Raw genomic sequence first — 12,798 nt, forward strand, 5'->3', positions numbered from 1 at the left:
AAGATAGTAGAACTTTTGGTCAAATTTTTGTCTTTGTTATCTATCCCTGAGAAGAGAACATGCTCCAGGGTTTTCTTCATGTTTCATGTATTTGTATTCACATAACTATAAAAAATAATAAGTAAAATCATTCTGTTTTCTTGGCATACACTCACTGTTTGCCTAGTGTGATTCCCCTCTATGGCATAGGTGGTGCTCTGCCCTGTCCTGTACACACAACAGAGGAGGATAATCAGGGTGTTTATTCTCACAAAGCCTAGGCATGGCCTCGAAATTCTGTCCAGCACATGTTCCAGGCAGCCCCCACCATTTGTTTTGGGAGCATGAGTTGGTGTCTGTTTGCTTTTCTTGACTGTGTTTTAAAGTTCAAATAGAACTTGATAGTGAAATTAATGTCCTCCTTATCGATGCATCGCCCCTCCATCACTTTCTGGCCAGGAAAATGCAACCATTTGACTCTGTAACCATTACTTGAGTCACATTTCATGAATAGCTATCATTGGTGCTTCCTTTTACTCATCTTTCAGAAACCGTGTTGCCTGCTCACTAGATATCTAGCCCTGTGCTAGCCCCAGTGATGCAGAAATGAGTGTGACTTAGTTTCTGCCCTTGAAGAGTGCCCCGAGGGTTTCACAGTGTAAGGCGGGGAGTCAGTGTCTTGCAGAGTAGAAACTGGAGCGTGGTCTGTGGGCATGGCCCTGGACCCGGCTCTGTCTGTGGGGCAGGGAGGATTTCACTGCAGGCTGCATTTTGAGCTGGGTGCACTTGTTGGTCCAGGGGCTGGCTGGAGGGTGCTGCAGGCGAGAATCTGAAAGACTGTGGTGTGTTAGTAACAGAGACAGTTCCATTTTCATATGGCAGATGCTTAGTGCTCAAGGACAATGGGAAAGTGACTCTCCGTGTTCCCAGCCTTGCTGTCAGCCCCATCCATACCTCGGGACACCTGGAGTCTCCCCTTTCTCAGCCTCTTTTTCCTATAGTGACTAAGCAGTGGGCCGCTCTGGGAGGCAGGGCCAGGGTCCCTAGAATCCCCTTGCAACTCTCCCAGCCAAGACTCCTTTAGAGGGTCATGACCTGTAGCTTTAGAAATATTCCTCTGTTTATACGAGCTCTTGTCTCTCAACCCCCAATGCAAATTTAGTTCCGAATGTTTTTCCAGGGCATTCAAAATATAGACAGGCAGACTTACTTCTGCATTATATTTCAGACTTTCATTTGAGGGCCTTTCTTCCCTATTTTGTGGTTTTATTAGATTATTTTCACAGTCTCCTGGGGAATCCTGAATCCTGTCCTTGCTGAGGGGAGGAAGACTTAGTTTTGGAATTGACTGGCTGTGTCCCTCTCATCATGTTAAATGTCTCAAGACAAAACCATTGGGAAGGAGCATGATGTCATTTGTCATAGAGGTGAAGTCAAAAGAACTCAAAACCTTAATGCCAATGAGGCTAAGGTGAATGGTCAATTGACTTCTTAGGGTAGGGTGGAGACACTAGGGGTCAGAATTCCTTGAATTTAACATTTAACTGATTGATGTTCTAGAAATTCAGAGAAATGTAAAAATAAAATCATAAGGAAATTTTTTAAAGTTCCAGATCCAATCCTTCAAGAATATTTTAAGGGAATCTTTTTATACCAATTCCCAGATGGCAAAAGACAAGCAATGGTAAATAAAATGGCAGCTGTAGGGGTTCCTCAGATTGGAATACCCTTTAAAACACAGCAGAGCAACTAACTACCGTTCCCCACTCCCGGCAACTGGTTGCATATTTCAAGTGCATCTGAGTCAGATTTGAGTTCCTGAAAGTCCCATTGCCCAAATGTAAGGGAAATTCGAGTTCAGCTGTAGTTACCCTGGTGTCCTGAAGTAGGTTGAGTCCAGCTGTGTAAATGATGATGGGAATCAGATGTAGGATGTTTTCAGTTACTGCCAACGCCGTTGCTAAGTGGTTGTCTGCTTACTTCTAAAGAGGGCATAGATATGGCTATACACACACTAGGGTGGGAGTTTATGGGTCTTGTTTATAGACACAGTGCTGGAGTGCTTCTCTTATCTGTCTTCGTGTAAACTGATTGTTGGATCATCCATTTCAGACCAGTATTTGGTCTGATTTTAGAGAACAGAAGTCCCTCTGGTTGTGTTTTGGATGACTTCACTGTTTCATGGGTCCATAGGGGCTCTTACAAGAATCAGAAATGTTGAAATGGAACTTCACTGACACGTTAGCAAAATTAGACAACTGTTAGACTTTTGTATCAGTTTCTTCGCTTGCTTTGCTTTTGTTTGTTTTAACAAACCCCAAGAGGAGGGGATATAACTAATAAGAAATTTTTGAAATCACTGTGGTAGAAATAATCTTGCATCTCTGCCATGAATCCTGGAAAATTCAAAACAAGTTTTCATATGGCATCTTTCCATCAAGAGAGTGGTGTTCTTTTCTGTAAGAAAGTACATAATTCATTTAGATAAAGTGATTTACAGGGTTTGCTGCAATGTATGGTTTTTGCTTATCACAGATAATCTGTGGAGAACTGAGTCTTCACCCAAACAAGGTCCAAAGAAAGCCCTTCCTGTTGTTTTCTGGTGATAACGTGGCAAGGACACACTTCCTAAATGGGAAACAGGAAGTTTGTCTTCCCACTCGGAGGCTTTATGCTCCTGAGCGTTGGCCTTGACTTTGGTCAAAACTGTGTTCAGATTCCCCAGAAGAGTATTCAAAAAAGATTTACTTTGAATTTCTTTGTAAAATAGAACTACATTACTTACATCTAATAGTTTGTTGAAGTGCACAGATAGCCTCATAAGACCTAATATCAACAGATGTCATGGAGCAGATTAGACTAAATGGTTTTCCTGTAGTTTCAGTAGTGTATGAGAAACAATGTCTACATCAGAGATGTGACAGATCAGATTTACTGGTATTTTCTCATGACATTCAGAAGACTGAATATTCAGCACTGTTTGAGACAAACCTGATTAGCACTGAAACTCTTGGACAGGGCTTTTTGGACTGCTGTGTGATCAAGTATGGTTTCAAGAAGTCACTGAAATTACAGAAGCTACATGTGAAAATTTTTTAGTTCTGCATGTGTACTAAGTCGTTTCAGTCATGTCTGACTCTGTGTGACCCTATGGACTATAGCCCTCCAGGTTCCTTTGTCCGTGGGATTCTCCAGGCAAGAATACTGGAGTGGGTTGCCATGACCTTCTCCAGGGGATCTTCCTGACCCAGGATTGAACCCCTGTCTCTTATGTCTCCTGCATTGGCAGGCGAGTTCTTTACTGCTAGCACCACCTGGGAAGCCTCTTTTAGTTCTGAGTTGTAAACTATTATGTTCTTTCCCTGAGGGGATAATGTTTTAAAAATAGAGGTGTAATTTCTAGTTTGATTAGAGAGACTAATTTTGTTTCTGTTTCTGTGATTAGAATTTTCCTGCTCTTCTATAGTATATTCTTTAACATGGGTTGCTGCTGCTAAGTCACTTCAGTCGTGTCTGACTCTGTCCGACCCCATAGACGGCAGCCCACCAGGCTCCCCCATCCCTGGGATTCTCCAGGCAAGAACACTGGAGTGGGTTGCCATTTCCTTGGTTAATGGTTACTTAACCTGGAGTTCATGGGTCCTGCATGGATGTATTTCCCTTACACGGTCAGAAAGTTTTATGTGTCTGTGGGGTATTTTGGTGTGTGTATGTATGGAGGGTGTATGTGGGGGGGGTTCATAACTTACATTAAGCTCTCAAGAGGTTAAGAAAGAAGCCACTAATACAGAGATTTGTCACTGTTCCCTTATTTGAGATGCAGCCCCTTTAAGTTTACCTCCATTTGCCTTCACCACCACATGGCCTCTGGGTTCAGTTTGTTATTCCTTACACACACACACACACACACACACACATGTGAAACCTGTGGACTAAGAGATGACCCTTATTTTTATGTGTAAATTTGATATAGGCTTGAGAGTCAACTCTCTAAACTTTTGTTTGGACGTCCAAGTTGGAAATTATTGGATATACTGCTGTTTCTTTGCTGAAGCCTGTCTCACCTCTGATCTTCCGACTGTAATCCCTGGACAGTTTACACAGGGGGCAAAAAGCTTTAGCACAACGCTCTTATCTTTGTAACTATAGTCTGTCCTGATCTATAGTTGATTCTAAAGGGATTTTCTTTTTCTCGTTCTTTTTCTTCTCCTTTTTTCCCCTTCTTTTTTTTCAGCCTGAGAGAAATTAGGCACCTTAGCCAGGAATTCTTTAAGAGCTATTCTCGGTATGTTCTCCCCACATTTCTGGGAGCTTTTTTACCTTCATTCTTTGTTGGTTGTTTTTGGTTGTCCTCTATCTTCCCTTCAGCATGATTTATTCAAGTGGAGGAAGGTTGCTGCAGGGTTAGGTGAGCAGGTGCTTGGGGGGGGACTCTCTGTTGCTGCCAACTGATCTTTTTAAAAAGTATTGAGTATTTTTCTTTTAATTTCCCAATTGTAGTGTCAATTCTTCTTTGCCAAATGGTTTTTGGGGCTTTGCCTGGGCCCCATGTGCCAGAGTCGGGGATTCATCTTGGCCAGACACTGCCACATATTGAAGAGGGAACCGATTCCAGGAAAGCTCAGAGGGCCATGGCTCCTAGAAATCTCTCCTTGATGGTGTGAGCCAGGCCTTGACACTTTGGACCATCTGGAAAATTTTGGACTTGAGCACCAGTATCTGTCTCATACATATTTTTCTTTTCATTTCCTAAGGTTTTTTTTTTTTCCCCTAAATTCTTGTTCATTGGAGATATATATTTATTACTGTTTTATCTGTGAACTCCAAGAAGAATCGTCTGCCTGAGGACTGCAACTATTCTTTGTGCTCAATAAACAGCTTTGTAATGAATAAATCTGGAAACTTGTACACATTAGTAGTGACAGAGTGTTTCTTTGCCGTTGTCAGGTACTCTTAGACAAGGAATGATTTCACCTCTCCTTTCCCCACTCTCTATAGTGTGTGCTTTCTGTAGTGGGTATCTCTCTCTCTAGTTAGTGTAGCAATATGAATCTCTGCCCCTGCTCTGTCTCTGCCGCCTCTCCTGTTTATAGGGGTGATCAATCTGACTGTTTCTAGACGTGGACACATCTCCAAAATTCTGTGAAGTTGATTCTGTAGAATCAGAAAACATGTTATTTTGCTGTAGCTGTACCCAACATCGCTGTTCATTAGTACTCTGCTTTTAATACTATGCTTATGCCGATACTAAACTGACCGTAGCAGTGTTGCTGCAATAGCTCATGATGGAGTCTTGCTTCTGTGTTTTTTCACTTTTCTGTAAGTTAGTTAGCTAAATACCTTTGAGTCTATTCAGATTAAAAAAAACTTTTTAGGTAACATAAATTGATGAATTTGTTGTGATAAATCAGTCATTAAAAATTATCTACTCTATATTAAGCACAGTATTAAATGTAAGACATATCTTTGCCTACTGGGTATTTATAGTCTTTTTGAAAATCAAGACACATATTCTCAGTAGTAAATGAACCAAATGGTATTATATACCACAATGCAAATTATTCATAGAATAAGATACTTTTGTGGCCTTGAAAAGCAGAGAATTAAACATCCAATTGGCATTTACCAAGTGCCTACCCTGTGCTAAGGCATGGAGATTGATAGTTCAGTGTCTTATTATCAGTGACCTGAGGATACACTATAATAAGTGACACTGGTGTCCTAGGCAGTTCTGCAATGAAAGGCAGAGATACCCTGAAATAGAGTGGTCCAGCAGCCATTGGGAAGACATCGAGTAAAGTAATCCAGCTTTGAGAGCTCTATGCCTAATGACGGTATAGATTCAGATCATAGATCTAGCCCATTTAATCCTCATAAGGATTATGGCTGAGATGTAAAATTATTTCCAGTGTATCTCTCAGTCTGTGTCTTTCAAGTTACAGTTCATTTTTGTTTTTTTGCCTAATCACTTTAGGGTGCTTTTTGGTGAGTTCAACTTGTTTGCGTGTGTGTGTACTCACTCCAGTATTCTTGCCTGGAGAATTTCACAGGCAGAGGAGCCTGGTGGGCTACAGTCCACGGGGTTACAAAGAGACACAACTAAAGTGACTTAACACGCATGCACGCACCCATGCTAAGTCGTTTTAGCCGCGTGTGACTCTTTGAGATCCTATGGACTATAGCCCACCAGGCTTCTCTGTCCATGGGATTCTCCAGGCAAGAATACTGTAGTCAGTTGCCTTGCCCTCCTCTAGGGGATCTCCCTGACCCAGGGCTTGAACCTGCATCTCTTACGTCTCCTGCATTGGCAGGCGGGTTCTTTACCACTAGCACCACCTCAATTTATTTAAATACAAGTAATTCTTGGGTCTTGCCTCGCCCCTCTGGACAGAAAGCCAGTGGAGACATACTTATATGAAAGTGTCTGTTCAGTATTTATCCATCCTTTTCTTTTCCATGTTCGTGTTGACTGACCTTGACTGATGTGCTCTGGGAGGGTGTTGTTGAACCCTCTGTGTCCAGATCTCCTCACAGGTGCTTTTGGGTGATGCTAATGATGACAGTGTAACCCTACAGTAGTCCTTGATCTGCTATCAAAACTGGCCACAGTTTTCCTATCCAAACTTGTGGTTTTCTTCTCTGTTTTTTCTTTTTTGGGATTGGAACTGTATACAGTCAATTTTTATTCTGTGTGTTCTCTATGCCTCATTTCTTTGGAAAACCCCTTCGAGCTAATAGCTGGGATGATGAAAGCATTGGCAGCTCCCTTTGGCAGCCCCTCTCCCTTAGCTTTCGGCGCTTTTCTTTGGCAGAACTCACTTGACTTTATAGAGAGAGATTGGAACTTACCTGGAAGAGAACAAAGTCATTTCTTTGACGATTCAGAGGAATAACCTGCCCCCAGGTGATTCTATTCTCCACTTTTAAATTTAGTCATTTGATATGAAGGATAAGGCAGCCCTGAGGGAAGGTAACTTTTATTTTGCCTTTGCCAACTCTGGAAAAATAAAAAAAAGTGTTTTGTTTACTTGTATTCTGCTTTTACTGGGAGCTGGTTCATGTTTTGTTGAGATTAGTATGGATTGAACCACATGATACAGCTGTTTTTTGTAGTTAAAAAAGGTCAAATATTGGCAGAATCATCTAGTTCAACCTAATATATCTTATCTATAGCATCTGAACTAGCTCTTAGCTTGTTTCTGTTAGTGGTGAGCTGTGAAACAGTATGCCATGTGCTGTGCTGAGTGGTTTTAATGGAAAGCTAGTGCTAAGACTTCTCTTTCTGTTTCTTCCTAGGTCACTCTGCACCTGAATCCCATCTCCTCAGTCCACATTCACCACAAGCCTGTCGTGTTCCTGCTCAATTCCCCACAGCCCCTGGTTTGGCATCTGAAGACAGAGAGACTGGCAGCTGGGGTCTCCAGACTTTTCTTGGTAAGTGCTTAAAACCCTCCCAACGTGATCCTTGAGCATAAGGGTATAATGACCCTAAATTTTTCAAGGCTTTTAAAAAGGCTTATTTCATTGAAATGTTAATAATAGCAGAGTCCACAGTGTATTAAAGTTGGATTTTGCTCTTAGTGATATTTGGGTGGCATTGATAAGCATTCACAGAAAACACTCACATGTCCTCTTCTATGCATGAAGAGTCTGGTCATGCTTGCATGTTTGAGCAGGATCTGTAGTCATACTCTGTGTGGCCTGAGCTTTGGTCTCAGTCTTCCCCTCCTTCCTCCCCATAGTACCAGGAGATTGTAAATATTGTAAGTAGCCATTAGATGTGTGGTCTCTGACCACAAAATAAATATGTACAGACCCATTTTATTCATATATAACACGGGCCTAACTATAGGAGGCTGATAGTGCTTTTGAGTATGAAGGGAGCCAGTTTAGCGTAAGTGCTTGTAGGATCTGTTTGTTGAGAAAGTGACACAGTGAGCTCCAAAATGAAAACATTTGTATTTTATAAAAAAGCTGGAACCCAGCTCTTGTGGAAGGATCCAAATATTACCTACTATTTGTAAATCATGTCCTTTTGAGTTTGCCAGAAACATCCAAGCTCGCTAGTTGTGGAGAAATTGACGGGTTGTTTGGATAGAATTTTTGGGGTATGATATCATGTCTGATGATGAGCAACACTGCACAGTGATAACTCACATTGTCTATTGCTGGGGATACATGCTAATGTCCTCAACTGCAGAGCCTCAGACTCCCAAACCTCTCTTGCCTACAAGCAATCAAAACGAGAAGAGTCCACAGTTAATGGTGTTCATCTTGCACAATGAATACATTTTGCCTAATTAATGATTCTTAATTCAGATCTGTAGTTTCTTATCACTTGTATAGGAAGTGTACTTTTAAAAACTCAGAGGTACCCACTGAATACAATAAGACTCCATAGACAATACAATTATATAGTAGATAATTAAATGAGTTAAAAAGGAGGAAGGGAAAGCTTTTTATAGAAGAATACCAATGAATAGCTATAGAAGAAATGATGGAATTAGAAAATCATCAATTTGTGACTGTCATAGTAAAAGCTGATTAGGCAGGAGTCATCAATAGATGCTGAATCTAGCGGTGGTGGAGGGTATTTGAGGAACAGTATATTTACATAGTCTTAAATTAGTTATTATTCTAGCCCCAAATCCATATAACCTGAGTCTAATCATGAGCAAATGCTGAAGACAACTAAATTGGGTCACGTTCTGTAGAGTAACCGGCCTGTACTCTGCAAAAATGTTGGTCATCGAAGAAAGGTTGAAGAGCCATTCCAGATTGAAGGAGGCTAAAAAGACATCTGTGATCCCTGTGTAACGAGTGGCACCGTCACTATGAGGAAGATTATGATGACAACGGGAGGAATGGAAATTGAGCCTATAGATTAAAGTATCAGTGTTACATTTCATGAATTTAATAATAGTACTTATTCAAGAGAATATCCTTCTTAGTAAACATAATACACTTAAGCATTAAGGGTTAAAGGGGCAAATAGTTCAGAGAAAAATTCATATATAGGTAGAATATAAAGCAAATATGGCAAGATATTGAAAACTGGCAAATCTAGTTAAAGATATACATGAGTTCTTTGTACTGTATTTGCAACTTTGTAAATGTGAACATTTTAAACCCCAAAGTACATTTACAAGATAGGAGTTACTAGTAAGTTAAATTATAGCCTTTTCTGAGAATTTAAACTCTCATTACTTCTAAATTTAAAAGGCCAAAAGTCAAAATTAGTCATTACTGGGCTTCCCGGGTGGCTCAGCGGTAAAACGTCCACCTGCTAGTGCAAGAGACACAAGAGACGCAGGTTCAGGCCCTGGGTTGGAAAGATCCCCTGGAGCAGGAAATGGCAACCCATGCCAGTATTCTTGCCTGGAGAATTCCTTGGACAGAGAAGTCCATGGTGTCGCAAAGAATCAGACACAAATGAGCACACACACATGCATACACACCTTGTTATCAGCATATTTATTTAGCACTTAGTATGTTCCAGATATTGCATAAGTGCTCTAATGTTTTCTCTTATTTAATTCTCACAATAACCCCATGATGATGGGGATATTTACAGATGCATTTCCAGATGAGGAATCAGATAAGATTTAGAGAGGTTAAGTAGTGACCCAAATCACTTGGCTAGTTACTAGCAGAGTTGAGATTCAAATCCAGAAAGGACTTAACTCTACAAGCACTTGTACTAAATTGGCTCCCTTCATACTCAAAAGCACTGTCAGTCTCCTATAGTTAAAGGCATTTGTGATAGTAAGATTAATAGTCATTATTATAAAATCTATACGCATTTTGCCCTTATTGTGCAGAGTTGCGCTGTCCAATTCTGTAGGTACTAGCTGTGTATGTCTATTTAAATGAAGTAAAGTCAGAAATACAATTCCTTAAGCACCCTAACCATTTCAGGAGCTCAATTTCAGGAGCTACTACATTGGGCAGGTTATGAGCAAGGACTTCTGCCTACACTGGTTTGAATCTAAGCAGTAACAAGGGAAAAGTATTTAATTTCTCTAAGCTTGACTTTCCTCAGTTGTAATATGGGAGTGATAATAGTCACTACATCATGAGGTTGTTCTCTTGATTAAATGCGACTACATGTAAAATGTTTAGTGTGGGACCTGGCATGGATAATTTCATAAACATTACTACCATTTTTGTTGCTATTTATTATTAGTCATTAGTAAAGACCACTTGGGAAGGATGTTGAATTTACATTTCTAATTATGAAATGTCTAGCTTGGCCAGGGATACCTGGCGTGCTGCAGTCCTTGGGGTCGCAAAGAGGCGAAACAACTCAGCGGCTGAACAGCAACAACAACTAGCTTGGCCGGCCCCAGACTGAAAGGAGTTCCCATTTCTTTGGGCTGTAGGGCCAGATGAAAAGTGGGGGTCACATATATTGTAGTTGCACCCATCGCTTTCTGGATTCTTTCTTCAAACTGCCTCTCTGTGACTTTTAAGGGAAAGTATCTTACTCCTAGTTATTATTTATTTGCTTTAATTCTGTTTAACATCAGTAAGAACTGCTTTTTGGCCATCAGCTTATGACACGCTAACAATAAACCGCAGGAGATGGTTTTAGTAAACAATTGAACATCAGCCCTATCTGGAGTTTATCCCATGTAAGGAGATTGTAGAAAAGTGATGAAACTCAAATTACCAACACATGGGAGGCAGCATTGGGAGAAGTCAAGGATTCAAATTCTGGGGCACTTTAACTGTGCCTTGCTATCCAACAGGCTTTCTTTAGGGAAAATGGTTTTCTCTATCTGTGCATTTCCTCGTGACCTGGAAGAGATGGTGGAGCATCTGTTGTTCATTCCTGTTCTTAGATCATTAGACAACGAAAGGGTACAAGTTCTCTCACAAGCTGGGCAACTCTCCCTAACAGAGATGGTGCTGAAGGGAAGGAGGCAAGGCGAGCTCTTCTCTTGTTCTCTGTAACTTGAAATGAATGACTTGACAGCTACTGGGGCAGAGGGATCTGGATAGATAATTGCAGGTGTGTTTCCTTTATTCATTCATTGTAGTTAGAAGTAAGGGATAAGATAACTAAATTATTTTAAATAAAGTGTTTCATCCAAACACTTCAGAAGGTCCCTGGAATCTTTGGAAACTGAGGCTTAGCCATCTCCTTCAGTCTCTTTTCCCAGGTTACCTGGAGAGCTCAAGGGAGCTGAGGAGAGAGGGTAGGTCCCATGATTCTCAGTCTAAGATGTGCATGTCCTTTGCTGATGGATTTGTATTACTGTCCTAAAGCTGTCTTTACTTTAGAGTTATAATACTTTAAAAGTTTTGTGTGTGTGTGTTTTGTCTGCATTGTGTGACTTGCAAGATCTTAGTTCCCTGATCAGGGATTGGGGCACCCTCAGCAGTGAAAGCACGGAGTCCTAACCACTGGACTGCTAGAGAATTCCCAACAGTTATTATTTTTAAGTAGGATTGTGCTGTGCTTAGCTGCTTAGTCGTGTCCGACTCTCTGTGACCCCATGGACTATAGCCCGCCAGGTAAGATTCTCCAAGCAAGAATACTGTAGTGGGTTGCCATGCCGTCCTCCAGGGGATCTTCCAACCCAGGGATCAAACCCCAGTCTCCCACATTGCAGGCAGTTTCTTTACCATCTGAGCCACCAGGGAAGCCCAAGAATACTGGAGTGGGTAGCTTATCCCTTCTCCAAGGGATCTTCCTGACCCAGAAATTGAACTGGGGTTTCCTGCATTGCAGGCAGATTCTTTTCCAGTTGAGCTTCAGGGGAAGCCCAGGATTGTGAGATAAGTTCAAGTAATGATATTTACTCATCTACAACCATGGTGACCTTTTAAGTTGTCAAGTCTGCATTATTATAACTGCCCAATTTACAAAAGGAAACCTTTCATAATTAGTTAGCAGGATCTTGTGTTACACAGACTGTCTCAGACACCTACGAGGGTGACTGAAAACATTATATTTTAATGCCATCTTAAGAAGGTATCTGTTTATCTGTTTTCTACTGTCAAATCTTTTCAGTCCTCCTCTTGATTCCACTGTGCAGGCAAGAGGGAGTGTGTCAGGTAGGGAGAAAGTGGGATTGAGTTTCCTCTGCAACTGCAGTTCTTTTATCTGGTTGTTCTGGTTACCTCGGAAATGGGAGTGGATGAGAGTGATTATTTCAGGCTGAGTGTCAAGTAGTAGATCTTTGAGTATGTCACTCTCTCTCTCTCTCTCACACACACACACACACACACACACACACACACACACACGATCGAGTTGTCACAGCCTTATAGGTTTTCTTTTGCAAGGTGTAGGGATATCCCAGAGAAGATTGGGTCGGTTAGAGTTATCCTTAAGTGCAACCTGAAATAAAAATAATCCTACTTTCTCAACCTGTCACGTTGAAACTACAAGTACAAACTCTCTTAGAAGGATCATCTAAACATTTTTATTTATGCAATTATTTCTGCATCAAAGACAAAATAGTGCAATAAATGTCTGAACTTTTAATCTAAGTTTGCTAAAAATGATTGAGCAGAGCCACAATACTGGATTATCTTTAAAAACATGCTATAATTTGAATAGGCATTTCTCCAAAGAAAAAAACACAAATGGCCAATGAACGTGTGAAAAGATGCTCAATATCATTAGTCATTAGGAAAATGCAAAGATGCATGATACAGGGTGCTCGGGGCTGGTGTGCTGGGGTGACCCAGAGGGATGGGATGGGGAGGGAGGTGGGAGGGGAGTTCAGGATGGGGAGCACATGTACACCCACGGCGGATTCAAGTCAATGTATGGCAAAACCAATACAATATTGTAAAGTAAAATAA

General features: G+C 41.1%; 1 protein-coding gene across 3 annotated transcripts in view; it reads left to right on the forward strand.

Annotated features, from left to right (window-relative positions):
* The window catches only part of TGFBR3 (transforming growth factor beta receptor 3), a 209,241-nt gene that overhangs the window by 123,994 nt on the left and 72,449 nt on the right, over positions 1 to 12,798 (forward strand). For all 3 annotated transcript variants that reach the window (XM_070367696.1, XM_070367695.1, XM_070367697.1), the window contains one exon: positions 7,276 to 7,413. In XM_070367696.1, the coding sequence (XP_070223797.1) occupies positions 7,276 to 7,413 (138 nt within the window). The remainder of the gene's footprint in view (positions 1 to 7,275; positions 7,414 to 12,798) is intronic.

This window comes from Bos mutus, chromosome 3 (assembly GCF_027580195.1).
Source record: "Bos mutus isolate GX-2022 chromosome 3, NWIPB_WYAK_1.1, whole genome shotgun sequence".
Classification (NCBI taxonomy): domain Eukaryota; kingdom Metazoa; phylum Chordata; class Mammalia; order Artiodactyla; family Bovidae; genus Bos; species Bos mutus.